The 23,225-nt window shown below is 44.4% G+C and overlaps 1 protein-coding gene across 2 annotated transcripts in view; it reads right to left on the reverse strand.

Moving 5' to 3' along the window:
- The window catches only part of FAM120C (family with sequence similarity 120 member C), a 97,053-nt gene that overhangs the window by 23,121 nt on the left and 50,707 nt on the right, over positions 1–23,225 (reverse strand). For both annotated transcript variants that reach the window (XM_068248301.1, XM_068248300.1), the window contains exons 2-9: positions 21,798–22,044; positions 20,041–20,123; positions 9,929–10,057; positions 8,276–8,378; positions 7,154–7,236; positions 4,749–5,032; positions 3,201–3,471; positions 946–1,117 (exon numbers count right to left, since the gene is read on the reverse strand). In XM_068248301.1, coding sequence (XP_068104402.1) covers positions 946–1,117; positions 3,201–3,471; positions 4,749–5,032; positions 7,154–7,236; positions 8,276–8,378; positions 9,929–10,057; positions 20,041–20,123; positions 21,798–22,044 — 1,372 coding nt within the window. The remainder of the gene's footprint in view (positions 1–945; positions 1,118–3,200; positions 3,472–4,748; positions 5,033–7,153; positions 7,237–8,275; positions 8,379–9,928; positions 10,058–20,040; positions 20,124–21,797; positions 22,045–23,225) is intronic.

A 23,225-nucleotide genomic window follows, 5' to 3' on the forward strand; every position in this document is an offset into this window, starting at 1 on the left:
TAATTTTCTGGTGACTGCTGCTCACGTTACAATTTTCTGGTGACTGGTGCCCACATTACGATTTTCTGGTGAACTCTGCCCACATTACGATTTTCTGGTGAACTCTGCCCACATTATGATTTTCTAAAGGCCCACATTACGATTTTCTGGTGAACTCTGCCCACATTACGATTTTGTGGCCCACATTACGATTGTCTGGTAAAATGCTGCCCACTTCACAATTAATTTACAGTGAAACACTGCCCCATTACGATTATTTGGCACCTATGGGGGGGGCCCCATCCAAATATTCGCAGGGGGGCCCAGTGATTTCTAGTTACGCCCCTGTCTCTTCTATGTTAAATATTTTAATTTGATTCAAAATTTAACAGTGCACACGTTTGTTCTCTTTCATCAGAGGCAGTAGTTTGTCAGCTAAAGAAGCTTCATTATTTTTACAAGAAAATAAAGATGGCAGCCTTCATGTTCTTTTCACTACAATTTTTTTAAGCACCTCTTTCATGCAATTATCTTCTGTTACTGAGTTCTCTGCCTTTATTTTCACTTTACTGTAACTCCATTAGCAGCCACACAAATGCCAATAGTACACATTTCTGCATGAATCTGGCAGTGACAAGCTGGCTGTTAAATAATGTAAGGCAACTCAGCAACAGAGAAAAGATTGATAGCAAAACAACAGATTAAAATATCTTTAGGAAGATTAGGTTTCAGATAAGTTAGCTTAGCAGAACAAGAGACTTCACAGGCCAAGAGAAAAATAAACTAGCTGAGACAGGAAACAGGCAAACCATACACAGACTGTGGTTACTCGTCATATCATGTTAAATGTTGTGAAATGCTCAAAAACGGTGCAACATCCAGAGGACATGAAACCATGATGTAAAACCATTGAACGTACGACCACAAAACAGAAAAAACCAAACAATAAATGTACAATATCCTTACCATCTAGTGGCAAGCGCCGACGCATGGCTAGCCGCTCCAGTCGCCTCTGGGTCTCAGCTAAGCTGAATAGGACTCCGTATACATACTGGCGAGCTGGGCGGAAAAGAATTGCAGCAGGTGGAAGATCAGGGTTGCATTCATCCTCAATGCACACTGGCAGTTTTATCTCACCCTATAGTATGGAACGAAAGGAACCAAAAAGGTTAAAAAGGACCCGACTGCTTTTGACAGTACAAAACTGAAAATTCAGGTTAATGTGTCTGCACTTGAGATATGGGCATTAATGATAAAAATTATTTAGAAAGACACAGAGTTCTTCACCCCTCATCTGCTGTAAGCTACAGAGAAACAGAGGCTAAGCAATACCCCAAACTATCTTTCATGAACCTTTGGCTGACTGTTTGTCCCGGTTAGTGTACAATTGGGCGCTTGACTTGAAGCCCAATCTGTGGTACGGAGAGGGGAGGTGGAAAGGACAAGTATGTGATAAATGTGAACTATAACAGTGAATGATATGCAAATAGTTCCTGTATACAGGTATATTTTATGCAAATTTTATGCAGCTTGGCATTGGGCCTATCAAAATCCACAGGAAGTGCAGCTGACTGACCAAATTCCAAGCTGCATACAGTTTGCATAAAATATTCCATGCTAGTCAGACTGATTTGCATATGGCTATGCAATATCTAGCTTGGCAGATTGTTGTTGAAGAAGCTGCCAACATCAGTGGACGTCTGAAATCATGATACACTTTTACACAAAACAATAACAGACATAGGTTTTGGATAACAAATTTAATGACTGTACATAGCTTTACACCAACAGATTTTATACAATAAAGCAGGCCATACACTGGCTCGATTCACGGCCGTTTCGACAGCAGATCCGATCCTGGGATCGGATCTGCTGCCAATCGCTTGCGCTAAACGCACCCGCCGATCCGATTCCCTCCCGAAATCGGATCGGTCCGTCGATCGCGCCGTGCGGGAAATTACCCTCGATCGCCCGCCGGTAGGAGCGCGTCGCTTGCGGCGTACGATTCGGGCCCGATCCGAGCATGTATACATTACCTGAAGCTGGCTCCGGGGTCCTCTTCTCCTCGCTGCACCGCATTTCCGCATGTCCCAGTGTACGCTTATACTTCCTGTGTCACTCCGGTGACCAGGAAGTTGAAATAGAGGGCGCTCTATTTGAACTTCCTGGTCACGGAGTAACACAGGAAGCGCCGGGATGGAGCAAGAACAGCGGTGCGGTGCAGTGCAGAGAAGACGCCCGGGAGCCAGCCTCAGGTAATGTATACGGGGGGGGGGGACAGGCGGCAGGAGCAGCTGAACAGATTGTGATCGGTTTCAGGCTGAAATCGATTCACAATCTGTTTGCAGTAAAGGCAGCCATACGATCCCTATCTGATCAGATTCGATCAGATAGGGATCTGTCAGCTGGTCGATCTAATGGCACATCGACCAGTGTATGGCCACCTTAAGTTGGTGTGAATGCCCTGAAATGTATGCCTTTACTCATCCTACCTCTTGTACTAATGCTGATGAGTCACACAGGAATATAACTATGACAGACTACACGGAGTGCCTATCCTCACAAAAATTATCCTGGCTGAGGATGGAGGGCGAAGTCTCTTATATCACAGTGGGGGAGCAGTCATTTGTGCCAGCACCTTATGGTTCCCGAGCTGATGAATGCAAATTTGAAAAGTGTTATTTTCCTTTGGGCACAGCATATTACAACAGTATCAAGGGTCTGAGTTTTGTTAGAAAAGAAGTTGTGCTAAATAATAGGAACCATTTCCAATCTGCACAATAAATGTTAACAGGTGACATGTGATCACTACGGTAGCAAGTACTGAGTGTGTAGTACATATTGCGGTGTCGCTGCATCAGCTGGGTGCCAGGAGAGGCTGCAAATAGTAAAATATTGGTAAATGAAGTTACCAGTATTTTTCTATATACTAAACTAAACCTAACCCTTAGGTGTTGGTGTCTAAATTTAGCGCCGCCCCTTGCCTAATGCCTAATCCTTAACCCTCCGATGTTGATGCCTAGCCCTCCTGCCTAATCCTGACACCTGATAGTTGTAGACGATCGGATACAATTATTTACAACCATTAAATGCATTGCGGCACCCAAATCACAGCTAAGGCGCCCGGTAGCTGAAATATAACACAGGCATCTATTAGACGCCTGCCAATCGCAGCAATCAAAGGACCTGATTTGGTGTGTGTCTGTGTGTGTAATACGCACCTTGGTGAGAACATGGTAAATGTATGGGTACATTAGGCCCCGACGGTGTCTGTGTTCTGCCACCCTCAGAACCTCGGGGGCCACTGGAGGTAGAGGGGGTGTGGTAATGTCCATGTGATTTCTTGTTGCCATGGATAGCAGGGATGGAATCTGTGATTCGTTTTGTCCCATATTCTGTGTGGAATCTCCAGGTCCGGATTGGTGTCCCCAGTTCTTGTCTCCAGAGGACTCATCCCAATTAGTCTTGTGTTGTCGGTTGTCAGTGACATGACTGTGTGAGGGGAGATTAAGAAAGAACTATTGCCATCTCGTAAAACACACCATATTTTATTGTTTTTGGCATCTCAGACAGATTCTTGTAGGACATCCATACATTCAAACGAAACAAAAACTGTCTCTTCTGAGCCCTATGAGTGGGAAGCGGCATAGATTGCCTCTCACCCTTCCTCCCATAGTGCTCTTTTGAAAATGGCATGGCCCTTGGCAGAAACCCTCTCTGATGGAGAAACTATAACTGGGTGTGTCACTCGGGGAGGAGGGTGCATCTCAGACAGCCAGACCGATGCAGAATACAGAGTAAGTCAGCCTGTGCAGTTCTATGCATTTTGCTAGCATAGGAAAAGCAGACAGTTTTTTGTAAGAAATACCTGGCATTCTGCTTTAACTCTGAATCCAGTGTTCTCAATACATAAATTCCAACCTTCTGCATGGAATGTCAATGCAGATTAGCATTTCCTGCAAAGCCAATTTCTAATCTGGTTATAGGAATTTCGTATGTTCCGTTTACAGATGTCGAAGGAGTGACATTTACGGTAGATTTGCAAGAAACAGTCTGATTAGTGTAAAAACTGTTTTGAGTTTCCTGGGAACTATGGAGACTAAGGCCTCTTGCACACTACAAGTGATTTCGACAGAATTTTACATGCGATTTTGAATTGGTACTGCATGCTGCCTTTCTCTGTTTTGATAGCATCCAGGGAAAATCAGAATCGCAAATCGGATTTGCATTGTGCAGGTGGCCTGAACAGGATTCAATACTGGTATTGCTTAGAGGCTGCCTTGGCTTCCTTCTGTTACTGGCAACATGTTATCTAAAGAAAGCTTTATAAGATGGGCACAGTTATGATCAATAAATTGGCAACTGTAGTGGGGGTACACAGCCTCAGTAACAGTCACAAAGAAAGCCATAGTTTGAGAGGTTCTTGCCGTCTATCAATTTTGTTGTACTGTGTTGTGTCACTGCCAAGGGCAAGCACAGGAATTAGGAAATTGACAGTTTTGAAATCTAGTTTGAACAGACACAGATGTAGCATTGAGAGCAAGTTAGAGTGCCACATGTTTTGCTTGCAAAAGCAGCAATACGTATATTTATCATAATTGCACTTAGCCATTGACTTTTTAGAATTCTTACATTTTTCATTATTGTTTGAAGGGTAAAAACACAATATAGCCAACCAAAACATATCTTTATGGACAATATTATAAATCTACAAGTATCAAAAAATAAATAAAAATGAAATACAGCTGCTACTATAGATTTAGGCTTACTTAGATGCAGCACCATTCTGGTCTTCATCTGAGGAAGACGATGGTGAGGACTCGTGGCCAGAGGATGGAGAAGGCTTCAAAGTCAAATGATTTTGGAACTTGGAAGCAGTTGTGTCGTAAGGCATGGACCAGCCTGAGAAAGGTCCCCCTTTTAAAAAGTGATCGTCATGAAAGTGAGACATGTCTCCCATAGGGTGGTGAGGAAACACAAAACCAGAATTAGGTCCTGGAGGAAACTGATGATGTGGATATGGAAGCTTCGGTGGCATCTGATGATGGCCAAACTGGAATAAATATAATTATAAATACATTAAATTCCTCATGTGAAATACAAGCCAAGCAAAATGGTAAATCTCTAACGTTTAAACTTAAAATTATGAAAGCCAGAAACATTTCTTAAAAATGAGAAGCATACCTGGCTCAAATGTGCAAAAAGGAACGATTTGCACGCTTATTTCCACAATCCTAAAGTGGTGAATTATGGGTGTTATATTCTAGACAGGTCATACGCCAGGAGAAAGAAAATCATAGATGGTCAGCACTACGTGAAATTGGCTCTGTGTGTGTCGGCAGGATACTCCTTTAATTCAAAAATGTCAACGGTGGCACACTGCGTGCTCAGGACATATGTGTCAGATCAATGTCATAGGCAAAAAAAAAGGAGAAAAACATCCGCCACTGCAATGAGCATATTACATGTTGAATGGTGTTCAGATTGTGTTCATACAATGCGTGTAGCAAAACAGCCAGATTATTAAAAAAATTAACAATACAGTCCTACCGTGGATTAAATGGCAGTGGGTGTAGTATGGGCAGCCTAATGGCCGTTTCGCACGGCGGTGCTTCTTCTGAGGCTAAACCATAATATTTGTGGGGTTCCTCCAAGATTAAAGAGACTCTGTAACATGAAAAACATCCCCTGGGGGGTACTCACCTCGGGTGGGGGAAGCCTCGGGATCCTAATGAGGCTTCCCACGCCGTCCTCTGTCCCACGGGGGTCTCGCCGCAGCCCTCCGAACAGCCGGCGACTGTGCCGACTGTCAGTTCAATATTTACCTTTGCTGGCTCCAGTGGAGCCGCTGTGGCGACTTTCGGCACGGAAATAGACGGAAATACCCGATCTCCGTCGGGTCTGCTCTACTGCGCAGGCGCCGGAAACTTGCGCCTGCGCAGTAGAGCAGACCCGACGGCGATCGGGTATTTCCGCCTACTTCGGCGCCGACAGCCATCAGAGCGCCTGCGCAGGAGCCAGGAAGGTAAATATTGCGTCACCGCTGTACGGAGGGCTACAGCGAGACCCCCTAGGGACGCAGGACGGCGTGGGAAGCCTCATTAGGATCCTGAGGCTTCCCCCACCCGAGGTGAGTACCCCCCAGGGGCCGTTTTGTCGTTACAGTTCCTCTTTAAAATGTTGAGAAAGGCTGGTCGAATGGATGTACAGTAAGCTCTTGAATGGATGTACAGTAAGCTCTCGAATGGATGTACAGTAAGCTAGGCTGTGCTCACTTTTATTATCTAAGCAGTTAAATTATTCTTGTATTTTTTTTGCTCTCAAATGAAAGAATGATTTAAATGGTACCTAAAAGGGGGAAAAAATGGGTTTAACAGTCGTCCCAGTCTCTCGCCATCATTTCTCACTGCTCCATTTAGCTGCTGTTGCCCACCGTATGCTGCCAACTCGGCCAGTCGCAAGTCACCACGCATGTGCAGCCCCGCACATCCTGCGCATACACAGTAGCAATTTTAACTTACTGCACAAGTGCAGAACGCTCCCTGCTACGCAAGTGTGATGGAGGAGGCATGGTGCTGCACATGCAGCATTCAGAGGAGGACAGCTGATGGAGTAGCGCAGAATGACGCCAAGGGACCAGAGTGACTTCAGGGGGGTGGAAGAAACCTCAGATAAGTTAAACTGCCCACTTTTATTACACATTTCTGAAACCAGGGAGGATATTACAGCTTGCTATTAACTTTCCAATAATTAAAATTAATATAACAATAAAACATTTGTAAAGCACTTTTTTCCCTTAGGACCCAAAATGCATAGGCTTGTCTCAGATCATGCCAACATTTGGGAAAAGATGTTGAGCAGCTTGAGCATGTTCAGTTAAAAGTAAATAAATAAATGAATACAAGGCCCTTTTCCACTAGCAATCACAATCACAAACGCCAGCGATTGCGATTTTTCATTTATTTTGCTATGCGATTTTCATTTGCATTGCATTATCCCTCTGAAAATCGCTCCAGAAAGCGATTGCGATTTACAAATCGAATCACTATAGTGAAAAATACTTCTCATGATTTCTATGATAAAGTAGCAACCCTAGCGATTTAAAAATCACTAGTGATTTGCGATTCAGCTATGTAGTGGAAAAAGGCCCTAAAGATCTAGATGACAAACTCACCATGGCCTTCCCAACAGGCATTCCTCCCATCTGGTTGTGTGGATGAGGCGGCACACCAAACTGATTGGGCCCATACCCGGCAACTAAGAGGGATAACAAAAAAAAAAACTTGCTTCAACACATACTGACATAATAAAACGATTTATTTGTGAAGGTCAAAAACCTATTGGGCTGGGGTCACACCTGAGTCCACTGAAAACTGCTGTGTTTTTTCCATGAACGATTCCTTCTCACCACACCTGGCTGACAGCCAACAATAGGGAATAGTGTGCAGATTTTTTTTTTTATTACTGCAGCGGGAAAAGCACATTACTATTACTTTCACTGTAATGCGATTCTCCATTAGGAAGCATTATGTGTGTTTTTGCATTGTGAAAAAACCCCATGCATCTTGGCAAGTATGACCCCTGCCTTATTATAATAATGTTGGAGGATGAGAATGTTTAGTTCAAATTCATTATCAAACTAAAATAAAAAAAAAAAAAAAACCTCAACATTAGTTGTAAGACACAATCTTCATGAAAACACTGTAAAACCCTAGCAGTGACTGGCACACTGGAGTTACTTGGGTCTGAATGGCATTTTTAGCAGACAGCGACTGTTGCCGACATACACTTTTAGCAAGTGTAGACTGACACTGCTAGTGCTTTTGCTAGCAGGCATTTTTCCCTGACTTCTATTAAATCACTAGTCAGCATCACCAAAATGCTTGCAGCAGGATTTTTGGTAAAGCAACCCTGTGCCAAGCTTGCATGTGAACTGGCCTCACTGAGAACAATGGAGTTTACATTGTCCTAGCACTTCGTTACAACTATAATGCTGGGGATACACGGTACGTTTCTGTACCATGTATCGACCAGCTGATAATATTCAGCTGGCCCGATCAAGCCGCTCGACTCCCGCCCACTCTATCCCCGCCGGCGGACAATGGCAGGGAATCGAGCGCTGATTAGGACGCGCCGGCGGGGACGAGCGGCAATCGATCCGCGCGTACGAGTGGGGACGCGGCTGGGCTCGATCCGGCGGCTAATCGAGCCGCCGGTCGACCATTCTATTCCCACCATTACATGTCACCAAATGTCAGGAATCCCTTGCAGTGTTAATTAGCGCTCAATGACATACCAACAAACGGTGACGGGTTCATCTGGGCTGGACGCTGTTTGGTTGCAACTGAATAATATTCCACAGCTTTTTTGAATCGTTCTATTTTGTCTTCTGTCCTGGACTGAAAAGTAAGTACATACAGACTTTTAAACCTTCAAGTATATCATGCCTGTGAGTGATAAATACAGAACCAAAATTAGAGACTTCAATCACAGTTAACCGGTATGGAGCATTCTCTGGTGTTCAAAGATCTATTGATACATAGAGCTGGTCAATGAGATGCCACTTTTTAAGACTTTCAATGCAAATTGAGCGGAAATTGCATGCAGTTTATTTCCCCCTATTGGGCATGCATGGACTGTACTCATGCATGCAGTTGTGTTCATCCACGGCCCCACGATAATGGTTTTCGTGTAAAATGTCAAAATTGCTCTGGTCTATAAAGTGGGAACAACCTCTTGACATGAAACAAAGAGGAACTCCAGTCACGTACACCAGATTAATATATACAGACAGTCCCCTACTTACAACTGGATAGCATTTAACTGCCCAGAGGAATGTCGCCAGGACAGGTATTTCACCCTAATGTATTGCCCCCCCCCCCCCCCCCCAACCCCGTTTAGACTTTAGTTGCTCTTTAAAAACATAGAAAGAACACTGCCTACTTTCAAATGCAGAGCTGCCCAAAAGTAAACCATTTATCCATACATTTTAGTATGTGCAACAAATGACTTCAGGTACAAAAAATTTGACTTGCAAACAACCTCCTATAATAGAACCGGTTTGTAAGTCGGGTGATTGCTTGTATTCAGTTATACTAAAATCATACTTCAAAAATCACTAGTCCCTTTATACTGCATATTCTGGCGTATAAGACTACTTTTTATCCAATAAAATGTTTCTGAAAAGTCAGGGGTCGTCTTATGCGCCGGGTGTCATTGATGTCGGGTGATACGCCCTATCCTGTTACAGACTCTCAGATCTCGCTGCTGAGGACTGTAGCGAAGCGGCGCAGGCGCACATGTGCGAGATCTGAGAGGCAGAGAAGGAGGTAAATAGGATACAAGGGTAGGACAGAAGGGTGAAAGAGGCGTGTTTTATGGGCACAGTGCGATTTATTCTTCCATACCGCTCTGATAAACAGGGAGAAAAGGAGAGCTGACCAATCCAACCAATCACCTATATTCGGTTATATACTGGGTACCACATACAGTACAGCACCAGTATCTGTTCATACATAGCACCAGTATATGATTATATTTTTTGTTTTTTTGGGTGTGCATTGGAAGAAAGGGATAGTCTTATATGGCGAGTATATCCCAAACTCTATATTAAAGTTGGGGGGGTCGTCTTATACGCCGGAATATACGGTAACTGTCGTCTGACATCTATTAAGGTTCATACAGAAATGATCAGTGACATTTAAGGTGCCCATACGCTTATCGATTTTCCTGTTCAATTTCCTCAATTTGCATGAAATAGATTCCCCAAAATAACAGATCTTTCTTTCAATAATAAAAATCGATGTGCAGTGTGTGGTAGGAACTGATAATTTCACCACATCCACTGGCAAACTATAAGTGTATGGCCAGCTTTAAACTATCTACACAGCCTATTCATAATTTTGAGATATCCAAGATAACAGATCTGACAAAAATAAATAAATCTCACCTGAGAGTGTCTGAATATTTCCTTCCCCACTGTATCCAAATTGGAAGCATCCTTGATAGTTGCGACGTATTCGGAAACGGCCTTTATTACAACATCACAAGGTGGCAAGACCAGCTGGTGGGCTCGGACCTGGAAGAAGCAAGTACTTCAAGTACAAGTAGAATGTGTGATCTCCATTAGCCTTTTACTATGCAGCTTTATACTTGGTCTATTTTCCTGCCTGGACTATGGCTGATACCAGACCCGTTTGCTTACCACAGTTCTGACATGTGACAAATATAAATCCTATATGGTGACTTGTTACCCCCCCCCCAGTACACGTGGGAAAGGTGAAGCACTGACTGCATTTGCAAGTCATTTGTAATTTGGGAACGAAACAAAGTTTTCATTGAGCTCATAGTCATATTTAATTTGTTACATCTATACAGTTTGTCCTTGTATTCAATTTTCTGTGTCCATTACCCAGTTAACGGCATCCTGACTTATTAAAACATCCTGTTTGAGCCTGTTAATAAGTTTCTCGTTCCTGCCGCTGCTCTGCGAGTGTTTGTGCCGCTCCCACCGCCGTTTCCATCAGGTCTCCGCGATCTGTGATTGGGGAAGAGGACCGAACGATCCTCTACCCAATCGCAATGCCTGGAATGAATGGACATGACTGCGATTAGCGGCCACATCCATTAATAAAACAGGAAAGAGTCACAGCGTAGTTAATTGTAAAAAAAAAAAAAAAAAGTGAACACTTCCTATAAAAAGGGAGAGTGTTCCCTAGTGCCTTCTTGTGGCCAAAAAGTTAAATTACACATACAGGCACATACATACACAATATTAATAAACATAACTTGCACTTCCAAAGGAACCCCCCCCTCCCCCCCCCCCCAAAAAAAAAACCCACAAAAAAAAGAAAACAGTTAAAAAAAAAATCATAAATAGTTGCCTTAGGAACTATTTTTTTAATCTATATTTTATGAGGGAAAATTACTTAGGGGCTTGTAATTATGGACAGGACAACCCCCCCCCCCCCCCCCCGAAAAATAACACCTATATTTCCAAATAATATATTGTCGATAGGGACATAATTTTAACGGTTTAATAATCAGGACAACTTTGCAAATAAAATGTGTCTGCTTTATCCACAGAACGTTTAATTTTAAAATTATAAGGCTAGGGCCACACTAGCTCCGGGTGCGGGACGCATCCGCGGTCTGGGCTCCGATTGTCAAAAACCGGAACGCAAACAGATCCGTGCTGCCTTTTTTGCAGCACACGTTCTGGATCCGTTTGCGTGTTTTTTTTTGTTTTTTTTTGCTAGGGGGTAGTAGCCACAATAGGGGGCTGCGGGCAAAGCGGCGGCCAGGGGCGTCACATCTGCGCTCCCCCTCCAGCTCGCACATAATGTAATAAATTGTACCTAAGGAAGTTTGGCGAGCCTGGCACTTCCGCCCACACCGCTCAAGTCACTTCCTGCAATGCCGTCTTCTGTATTTCAGTGGGCGGCATTGCAGGAAGTGACTCGAGCGGTGTGGGCGGAAGTGCCCGGCTCGCCGAACCTCCTTTGGTACAATTTATTACATTATGGGCGAGGGGGAGCGGGGACAGGGGGCACCCAGGTGAGCAAGGGGGAGGGTGTGACCCCCCTGGCCGCCGCTTTCCCCGCAGCCCCCCGTCCTGGCTGCTACCCCCTCCAGCATGGCGGCCCCATCCTTCACCAAGGAACACTGGAAACTGATCCGTTTCCAGTGTCCCAAAATGTCAGTGAAGGGGGAGGCCCGTTTCTCCATTGATTTTCACTACCCATACGTGTATACGGGTCCGTGAAAAATGCTGCAAGTCCGGACTCTGCGTTCCGGGTTTAAAAACGTATACTGCGGATCGCACGCGGATACGTTTTTAACTTGAGTGTGTACTGTTCCTATTTTTAACATTGGTATCCGTGGCTCAGTTTTTTGTCCAGGACAAAAAAACGTAGCTACGGATACGTTTTTAAAGCAAGTGTGAACTAGCCCTAATGGCCAAAAGCGGAGAAATAATGATTATTTTCCATTATTTTCTTATTTTTCCCGTTAAACCGCATTTAGAATAAAATAATTCTTAGCAAAATGTACTACCCACAGAAAGTCTAATTGAAGGCGAAAAAAACAAGGTATAGATCATTTTGTTGTGATAATTAGTAATAAAGTTATCAGGGAATAAAAGGGAGGAGCACTGACAGGTGAAAATTGTTCTGGTCCATTAGGGCAGGGGTCCCCAACCTTTTTGAGCCCGGGGCCCACTATCCCAACTAAAATTTTATCCGGGGCCCCCAAGGGGGGGGGGGGGGGGCTAGTGGCGGCGGCAGCTCCCTCTTTTTTTCCCAGATTCCACAGTATAGCAAGTATAGTTAGCCCAGTATAGCAAGTACAGTTAGCCCAGTATAGCAAGTACAGTTAGCCCAGTATAGCAAGTACAGTTAGCCCAGTATAGCAAGTATAGTTAGCCCAGTATAGCAAGTATAGTTAGCCCAGTATAGCAGCCCCAGTGTCGCCAGTACAGTTAGCCCAGTGTAGCCAGTAGTTACCCCAGTGTAGCCAGTAGTTAACTCAGTATAGCTGCCCCAGTGTCGCCAGTAGTTATCTCAGTGTAGCCAGTAGTTAGCCCAGTATAGCTGCCCCAGTGTCGCCAGTAGTCAGCCCAGTGTAGCCAGTAGTTAGCCCAGTATAGCTGCCCCAGTGTCGCCAGTAGTCAGCCCAGTGTAGCCAGTAGTTAGCCCAGTATAGCTGCCCCAGTGTCGCCAGTAGTCAGCCCAGTGTAGCCAGTAGTTAGCCCAGTATAGCTGCCTAGGTGTCACCAGTAGTTAGCGCAGTGTAGGCGGTAGTTAGCCCAGTATAGCTGCCCCAGTGTCGCTAGTAGTTAGCCCAGTGTAGCTGCTCCATTGCATCTAGGAGAGGTGCCCTCTCCCCCCCGCGGCCGCCGCTCCTGTTACCTTATGAGCGGGCGGTCGCTTCCTTATATTCCCCATAGCTCCTCTCCTCTTGCAGCATCTCGTATTATAGCACCACTTCCCGCGCGGCTGCTGTGAGGAAGGGAAGGAAGCAGGGCAGCAGCTTCGTGTAGCGGCGATCGCCGTTATCATGGGAACGCTGCCCCGCCTCCTTCCCTCCTTACAGCAGCCGCACAGGAAGCGCTGCTGTACGAGATGCTTCAAATAGGAGAGGGGCTATGGGAAATATAAGGAAGAAAGTGGCCGCCCGCATAAGGTAACAGGAGCGGCGGCGGGGGGAGAGAGAGAGAGAGAGAGGGAGAAAGGCCAGATCCGCCACGGCCCCCCAGAAATTTGCTCACGGACCACCAGGGGGCCGCGGCCCCCAGGTTGGGGACCTCTGCGTTAGGGTAAAAACCCTTGGGGGTGAACTGGTTAAGCAACTGCCAAGTCAAAATCCTTAGAAGTGAAAACTTATTTGGCCAAATAAAATTATTCCGATTCTGACTGAAGCATCCAAGGAAAGTCAGGCTTTAGTGACAGCAAGCAGACTAATCTACCTATCCTCGCATACCCATGTGGGGTTCAGAAGCGAATTGGTGGGTGGAAAAGATGGAGTAAGAAGAGGAGGATTGTTCATTGTTGCAGCAGGCATTTTCCAATTTACTTTGCAAAATAAACAGAAACTTTAAAGTGAACCTGAGGTGAGAGTGATATGGAGGCTGCCATATTTATTTCCTTTTAAACAATACTAGTTGCCTGGCAGTCCTGCTGATCTATTTGGCTTCAGTAGTGAACTGAATTACACCAGAAATAAGCATGAGGCTAATCTTGTCGGTTCTGACAATATTGTCAGAAACCCCCAATCTGCTGCATGCTTGTTCAGGGTCTATGGTTGAAAGTATTAGAAGCAGAGAATTAGCAGGGGAGCCAGGCAACTGGTATTGCTACAAGGAAATAAATATGTCAGCCTCCATATTATTCTCACCTCGGGTCCAAGCAATTTAAAAATAAAAAATCCACTTACCTGGGGCTTCCTCCAGCCCCCTGCATCCGTCCTGTGCCCACGCCACAGCTCCAGTGGCTCCTGGTCCTCTCCGGTGGAGATGCCGACCTCGCCAGGCCGGCTTCTTCTGCGCTCCAGCATGCAGCTCACTGGTCACACTGACGTCATCCGGGCTGTACAGCGCAGGCGCAGAACTACTGCTCCAGCGCAGTACAATCGGGATGATGTCAGTGCGACTCTGAGAGCCGCTTGTGCAGACGCAGTGGACACCTTGCGCTGAAGGGGACCCTGGGCCATTGGCGATGAGCGAAGCTGCGGTGAGGGCACAGGACGGCTGGCAGGGGTTGGAGGAAGCCCCAGGTAAGTGGATTTTTTGTATTCTTAAATGGCTTGGATGTATCCTTTAACACAAAGTTAAGTCTAATGGACGTAAAAACTACGCCACAACTAAGGCTTTAATCAAGTAGCTGTTCCAAATACAGTAAAGAGTCAGTTTCAACAGCCACCACTTCCGCAGTAAAACATGCACATGTATCTGTGTGTATTGAACTGACAGCTACTCAGCACTGAATCTTTGCTAGCTCAACATGATACACTCTCAGGGAGCACTCATACAGTCAGTAGAAACATGGACAGTAGTCTGTGAGCACATCCCAGAGATTGCAATCATCGTCACTCCTTTCACCAACTTCTGCATGGTCAATAGTCTTATCTCATGCGAGGTACACACCATACAATTTTGTGTTAGATAGAGGGTTCAATAGATAATTTCTGACATGTCTGATCTTATTTTCAATCGTTTTTTTGATCGATTTCTCATAGAAGTGAATGGAAATAGATAAGAAAAGATAACAGAATTTAATCGGAAATCGATCGGAAAATCGACCAAAAAAACTAATTGTGTGTACCCAGCATTAGTGACAGAGGTGCTTTAAAGAACAAGCGACACCCATGCTAACCTAGAAATAAAAAACACATATATAAGTAGATAAATACTACTTCTACTTAGATAACAGATGTATTGTGCTATCCACGTAATTAATCCTGTGAATTTTACAAAGGAAAAGCAGAAAATCCTATTCTAAGCAGTGGCCATTTTGCCAAGCTAATGCTGACATCATATGCTCCCTGACTCTTGTTTTCCCCCCTCCCTTCTCTTGCTCATTGTGTATTCTTTAGCTGCCCTCCTCCCAGAGTCCTCAGACCCTCCCACTGAGGTGTATACTAACAACTGCACTGTCTATTTTTTTATTTACTCATCCAATCAATGAGTCACCTCACCTTGCTTGTAAACACAAGTAGTCAGAGGGTGTTTCTGATAAGCAGCTAGGAAGGGAAATAAATGGAAGAGGAGGAATATATTCTAGATAAAAAGAACTCCCAGCATTCAACTCTTTGGCACTGTTTGACACTGGGGCCAGTGCTCCTAAAGTATGTCATAACTCCAAACCATAACAGCAGAAAAAGTTTTGCAAGTTTTGCATCCAGGATTAGCATCTTTATCACTTAATACACTCAGATCAGTTGCTGTTAAAATTTGATTTTTATGGTGACAATACCGCTTTAAGGAGAGCTCGAGTATAATAGTTCAATAGGATACCAAATGCCTTCCCCAGTGCAGCACCTGCACAGCTGACAGCACTTTTATGCTTACATTTACAACTCTGTGTGAATGATTTGCTGGTTAGCTTTCACTAGCAAATGTGCAGCGCTTTGTGATCATATGTCAACATTTGAATAACACTCAGATTACATACAAAGGAGGAAAGTGAAGACAATGACTCTGGTATTCAAACTGCTAGGCAGCCAACTCTAAAATATTAATAGGAGTACACAAAGTAGCAGGAGAGATCATCATAATGGCGGTCTGTCCTACAAAAGCCATGCGGCCTTCCCAAATCCAATCTCACACAGGCAGATAGTTTCACATCTGATCTCTGAGATCAGCAGAATTTCCCAACAGATGGGGGAGGAGCTGACCAAATTTAAATATTACTGTTGAACAGCAGCCAGAATTTGTTTTACTTAAAAAGTCAATGGGAATCTATACGAAACAACAACAACAAAAATATCAGCCGCATACTTACCCCTAAGAAGAGGGAAAGCTCCGGGTCCTATAGAGCCTTCCCCCTCCGGTGTCCTCGTTGCAACGGCAGCTCCTCCGTTTGAATCCTCTGCAGCGGGGGACTTTGGAAGTCTTCGAGAGCCAGGGCCTCTCGAAGACAAGCGGCTCCATACAGTGCAAACTTGAGTACACGAGAGAGGGGGCGCTCGCTTGCACGTGCACAGCGTGGAGCAGCCTGTCTACAGGAGCACTCGGATTCCCGAAGCCTCCCTTTGGCGGCAGAGAGACCAGTATTTGACCAAATTGGTTGAATACTGCTACAGGGGGAGCAAGCACTGGAACCGAGAGAGGAGCGGGAAGGCTCTACAGGACCCAGAGCTTTCTCTCTTAAGTATCTGGCTGATATTTTTTTTTACTAGATTCCCAATGACTTCATTCACACCAGGGGTATGCAGTGGCCATGTGTAATCTACCACCCTCATAACATTTTCATTACAAGGAGGGGTTAATAGGGAACTATGCCTTGCATATAGATCCTTAATTGCCACCTCGTTCAAGTGTAATTTCTTGTTTGGGGAACTCTTTGCGCAAGCACTCCAGTTCAGCAGATTCTTATTATAAGCATCTCCTGTAGCAATGGTAAAGTACGCCTAAAAATCCAAAGAACAAAGAAAGGTCTGGCACTATAGTTTAATAAAGCATGGTGACACAAAGTGGCAAAGTACAAAAAAATTGCATTGCATGTAAGTGACAGGCTTGACAGACATCAAGGAAACGTGTCAGTGTCATCACAAGAAGTGTCAAATGGCTATACCTGGGTGTCGGTGGGAGGTAGCGGATGTGGGCGCCAATAGGTGCACGGCCTAACGACCGTTTCGCAAGTCAAACGCCAAGCTTCTTCCAGTGCACACCTTGGAAGTGCACACCTCGGAAGAAGCTTGGAGTTTGCCTTGCGAAACGGTTGTTAGGCCGTGCACCTATTGGCGCCCACATCCGCTGCCTCCCACCGACACCCAGGTATAGCCATTTGACACTTCTTGTGATGACACATTTCCTTGATGTCTGTCAAGCCTGTCACTTACATGCAACACAATTTTTTGGTACTTTGCCACTTTGTGTCACCATGCTATGTTAAACTATAGTGCCAGACCTTTTCTTGTTCTTTGGATTTGTATGCATATCTTGCACTTGTCTTGAGCACAGTTTTACTGGGTGTTCACTACAGCATTACCCGAGTGCCTGCCAGCTCTCCCATACAACTTAAAGTACGCCTGAACTGAGAGGGGGATATGGAGGCTGGCATATTTATTTCCTTTTGAACAATGAGGATTGCATAGCTGTCCTGCCAAGCCTTTGTTTCGGATGCTGGGAATACACCATACGTTTTTTTCGGCAGATAGATGGATCGATAGATAATTTCCGACATGTCCGATCTTATATTTGATCAATTTTATGATCGATTTCTCATAGAAGTGAATGGAAATTGATGAGAAAAATCGATCGTAAAATCAATCGGAAATAAGATCGGACAGTAAATCGACTGAAAAATCTCATCGTTTATTACCAGCATTATGCTAGGTACACACAATGAGATTTTCTGACAGATTTCCTGCCAGATTGATTATTACCAACATGTCCAATCTGATTTCCGATCGATTTTTTTTACATAGAAATCATAGGAAAATCGATCAGAAATCAGATCAGACATGTTGGAAATAATCAACCGCTCTGAAAAACTGTAGATCAGAGCAGTTTTCCAGGCGTTTTTGTTACAGAAGCTGTTCAGTAACAGCTTTACTGTAACAATATATGAAATCTGCTACCCAAAAACGCTCCAAAAAACGCTAGGCATGTTTAGAAAACATGCCTAGAATTGCTCTGAAATCTGCTTCAAAAACCTCCAGCGTTTTGCAGATCTGCTAGAGGTTTTTTGTGTGCACTGTGCCTATGGGCAGATCAACCAATTGACAAATCTTGCTCTGATTGGAGAGAGATTTGATGGCTGCCGCCCATACGGTGCAGGCAGATTCCTAATCAATTACAGCATAAAATCTATCAGAAAACAGCCTTATGACGCCGTCTCCGCCGCTTCTCCCCCCACCTACGCATTGAAATCTCACCTGTTCCAGCTACAGCTAGTGTCCAGCTGCCACATTAACATTTGGGGGGGCAGCGGCCGGGGGTTCTGTCGCAATTGTCATGATATCACGCGCCATTACCAATGGGCACCTGATCGAAAACGTAGGCTCAAGATTTCATACTTTCACCTAATTTTGCCCTGAATTCGGTTGAATCCTCGATTATCGAATCAGATGGTCAATCAGGCCCCAAAATTGATAGATGTATAGCCACCTTTAGCCATAGACCCTGAACAAGCATCCGTATCAGGCGATTATGACTGGATCAGCCACATGCTTGTTTCAGGTGTGTGATTCAGACACTACTGCCACCAAAAAGATCAGCAGGCTACCCAGGCAACTGGTACGGTTTAAAAGGAAATAAATGTCAGGATCCATATACTTCTCAATTCAGGTGTCCTTTAAGGCGCGTTGACACGCTAGTCTAGTGTGTAATGCTGGGAATACACGGGTCAACCCGGCGGCTCGATTAGCCGCTGAATCGACCCCCGCCGCCGTCCGGAACGATTCTCGCTCGTCCCCGCGGGCGCTTGCTTATCTTCCGCTCGATTCCCCGCCCGCGGGGATCGAGCGGGAAATCTATCCGGCGGGTCATCGGACCTGTTGGATATTATCAATCGAGCCATCAGTGGCTCGATTGATAAGCCTGCCTCGACCCAGTGTATGCCCAGCATAAGATCCAGAATGCCACATTGTCTCGGCTGAACACATTGTTCCCCTTCTTAACCTCATTAAACAAGAGATAGTATGGCTGACAGAGCTCCTCTTTAAAGCCCCGTCAACACGAGGCGATCCGGCGGCTCGATTAGCCCCCGGATCGCCTCTTCCGCATCCCCGCGCGTACCCGCCGCATCCCCGCGTGTCGGATTCGATCCGCCCTCGTCCCTGCGCCGCTTATCTTCTGCTCAATTCCCTGATTTTGTCCCCTCGTGGTGAACGAGCAGGGAATAGGCGGCGGCAAGATCGGATCTGACGGATCTTATCAATCGAGCCGCATCAGCGGCTCGATTGATAAGGAACATCGCTCCGTGTAGACGGAGCTTAAGACCTCTCCAGCATGGCTAGTTTTCACTAAGTCAACTGAGGATCTTTCCTGATGTTATTACATGCCCCGCCTCCTCAATTAGAGATGTGGTTTCTATTATTATACAGGGAAGCTAGGAAATGTAGTTTGGCATCAATTTTTCTTGCTACGTTTATTGTTACATAGGAACTTTTGACCAGCACACCACATGAATCTAGAGGGTAGGAAGCAAGCCATATTGTAGTTCGGAGCACATTAGGATTATGAAACAGGTATTGTCAACTACTTTGCTTTTTAAAATCTTTATAACCAGTTATTATCCTGATTGCTATTAGAATCTTGGGTTAAGTCAAGCTTTTATGTGCACAACTGTATATGTGCAAAAATATACCAGAGATGTCAACTGTGTTCACCAGTAAACGAGAAGAGAAAAAGGTTTTTTTAAAATCTAGTGAATTCCAAATAAATACAGCTCCCCTTTAATTAGGTGTCGTTTCCACTGTAGCATTGTGTTTTTACATCAATGCAAATTTTCTGAAAATAAAAAAATGCATAGTATGTAATGGCCCTATTTTCTATCTTCTGATCTTCTGCTTAGTAACAACATTACAAGTTCCCTTTTCTGGCAAGAATTTGGATGCGAAAATGTGTATTTGGATGCAATGTTTCGCATTATATACAAAGAAAAAAAAAAAAGCTTACGGCATGTGAAAATATAGAATAGGCTGTCAGCTTTTTTTCACGCACACAATTTCATGGCAAAATTTGCACGGAATGGAAACTAGCCATTCACAATCACTGGTTTTTATACAAATGCAAATTTTCATTGTGAAAATTTGCAGAAAAATCGCACAAGTGGAAATCTAGCCTAATAGTGGAAAGATAACTGAAAAAAAACATCAACAAAAAAACAACACAATCACCTTCAAAGAGGCAAGAGGATGGTCTGGTCCCAGCAAGCTCCAGTGAAATGCAGCTAAATCTTCATCAGGAAGAATATGGTTACCTAAAGAAAGAATATTACATATTTCACTCCAGTGACAGACATGACATACATGAATTATAAAGGGACCCTAAAAAAATAAAATAACACAGAACATGGGATGTGTGTACAGCCCCAATCTTACTTGCAACTAGCCTTCGTTACTGTATTCTCTCTCTCTCTGTAAGGGTAAGGGCCTGTTTCCACTACACGCAGATAGGATGCAGAAAAACTGACTCCAATGAATGTCTATGGGAAAATCTGCATCAGAAAAATTGCGTTTAGTGGAAACAGGCCCATAGACAGACATTCATTGGAGTCAGTTTTTCTGCATCCAATGGTAGTGGAAACAGGCCCTTAAAAGAATGCAGAGCTCCACAGGACAATTTTTCTGTAGTTTTACTGTAGGGAAACTCATAACTAACTATATGTTGTAAACTACTGTGTGGCAGAGAAACACACATTAAAGGGAACCTGAAGTGAGGGATATGGCGGCCCCCATATTTATTTCATTTTAAACAATGCAGATTGCCTGGCAGTCCTGCTGATCCTCTGCCCCCTAGGACCTTTTTACACTTCCTGCGGTCCATATTTCTTTGGAACTATAGTCACTGTATGGTCATATCTCAGTGGTGTGACCTTTTGGGACCGGTGCTGTGGCAGAAGAATCGCACCGGAGGGTTTGAAGTGCAGCCTTATACTTTTAGCCATAGACCCTGAACAAGCATGCAGATCAGGTGCTCTGACTGAAGTCTGACTGAATTAGCCCCATGCTTGTTTAAGGTGGGTGATTCGGACACTACTGCAGCCACAGAGATGAGCAGGACTGCCAGGCAACTGGTATTTTTTAAAAATAAATAAATATGGCTGCCTCCATACACCTCTCACTTGAGGTTCCCTTTAAAGTCAAAATGAAGCGAGGAAACTCACTTCAAAATGAGATAATTACCAAAGGTGAGGGAAGTCTCTGCTTACCAGAGTCTCCCCGGTCCTCTGTCCGTCCCGTTTGGAAGTCCACAAGCGAGTGCAGTTAAACCAGCACAGGAGACTTGGGCGCAGTCTGCGACACCATAGCCTGTAATAGGAATTACGGCTACAGCAGCGCACATTGAATAACTTCGGTGCTGTCAGAAGACTGAGCTGAAGTTGCTTTTAAAAAAAAATTGTAATTCGGCCGCTAGCAATAGCTGGAAGCCGAATGACATAATTCCTCACCATCTGCGTCGACCTGGAGGGTGAATAGTAATCAACACTGATGGGACTTGTGCAGGATAAGCTATATATCGGCTGTATCCTGCGCCCAAGTCTACTGGCGGCAGATTCATAGGTACGCTCCACAAGCGCTTTCAAAGAAGAGTACATCCATACTGCTTTCAAGACTATCATCAATTTACAAAGCTATTTTGTGTACATGTAACAGTATAACAGATAATTATAATAACAGCTGGAATACATGAACTACCGACAATGCATACAACTGTCCGGGCATTTCCTTTACCCCATTATAACACAAAAATTGCTGTAACAGTGATGAAACTAGACAAAAAATATCTAACTGAAGCTACGATACTTATTTTTGGATATCCCAGGACCTGAATAATTGAGAACCTTCACAAAAAAAAAAATCAGACATAAACAACGCTTTGCAGAGTTCTTCAACCTCACCATTGCTCTTTTGCCCATTCATGGTTATCTTACCCAACAGTGCAGCAAAGATGGGGAAGTTGCTCATTTTCAGGCCAAGTTGCTTGGCAACCTCCTGCATTAAGAATTGGTTGGTGGTGAGATTCTTTCCATTCCAGCTAAGCTTGAGAGCGTGAGAGCTGTAGTAAGATGGGATGTTACACAGAGCGTATTCAGAGTCATGGGCAATGAGGCCGTGGAATCCATTCTCCCGAAAGAAGGAAACCACTTCTAGATGATGGTCCTCCAAACTCTGAAATACCTGCAAAGCAAGAAAGGAGGACTGTGAAACATACATGAGGGTTTTAATATGCATCTATACAAAGTCAAAATATTTATGGGCAAGAGTGGAAAAATGTAGTTATAAAACGTTGTATAAACCTCAACCACAGCAGTGCAGATTAACAGGCCCTATCCATCTCTGCTGGATTAATAAACAGAGTCCTACATCTTAGCAAAGTAACATTACCATTACTACCGCCAGCAGCGTGGGGCGATATACACAATTAGCACGACCAGCAGTACTCTAGTAATATGAGCAGTGGTACAGGAACATGCATTACCAAAGCAACGCTCGCAGTACTAGAGTACTGCAGGTCACAATAACTCGCAATACGCTGCCGGTAGTACCTGTAATATTGTCATGTGCTTCTCCACGCTGCAATTTTACCACTGATTAGTGAATTAGGCCCAATGACTGCTCTACAGAAGGAGTCAAGACAGGCATATCAAAGTAATACTGTAGAAGACACAGTACACATCAAAGTAGCAGTCCATTTATTTATTAGGATCTTATGAATATAACAGGTTGAAGGACAGACCTGGAATACCCGGTCAAAATTTGATTCCATCACAGTTTTAACAGCTCTTTTCTTACACAGATAACCACAAACATGCACGGTGAGGACTACACAAAGGTAACTAAAACTGCTTTTACATAGACGAAGTTGCCTTCCACTGCTGCACTCAAAGTGAAAGCAAAGATCTCATGTTAATACTAGGAGGGAAAGTGTTTTGCAAGTGTCACTGGTGCTGATGAAAAAGCAGATGGGAAATCCTACCCAACCATTACCCCACCCATCCAAGAAACACAATCTCATCTGGCCTAGTTCTCAGTTTCTCCAGCAGTAGAAGAGAGAAGCTGAATTGCAGAGGTGGCACAGCTGTTAACGGCCATACACACTTGCAACTAAAGTCTCCTAAAACAATTGTCTGATTGTTTCGGACACCTTTCAAGTGTTTACAGGTGCCACTTGACTGCCCGTTAGTGATCAGGCATGCTAAAAAAAAAAAAAAACACACCAACCCCTAGTTACTTTCTGCTGTGTGCAGCTTGCTCCCGATCATCCTACACTTTCCCCACTCCATAGAGCAGAACAAATTGCTCAGCAGAAGTATGTTTGCACAGGAAAAGCATGCCCAAAATAATCAGAAATGATAGCT

The sequence above is a fragment of the Hyperolius riggenbachi genome, chromosome 8, assembly GCF_040937935.1.
Source record: "Hyperolius riggenbachi isolate aHypRig1 chromosome 8, aHypRig1.pri, whole genome shotgun sequence".
In the NCBI taxonomy this organism is placed as follows: Eukaryota; Metazoa; Chordata; class Amphibia; order Anura; family Hyperoliidae; genus Hyperolius; species Hyperolius riggenbachi.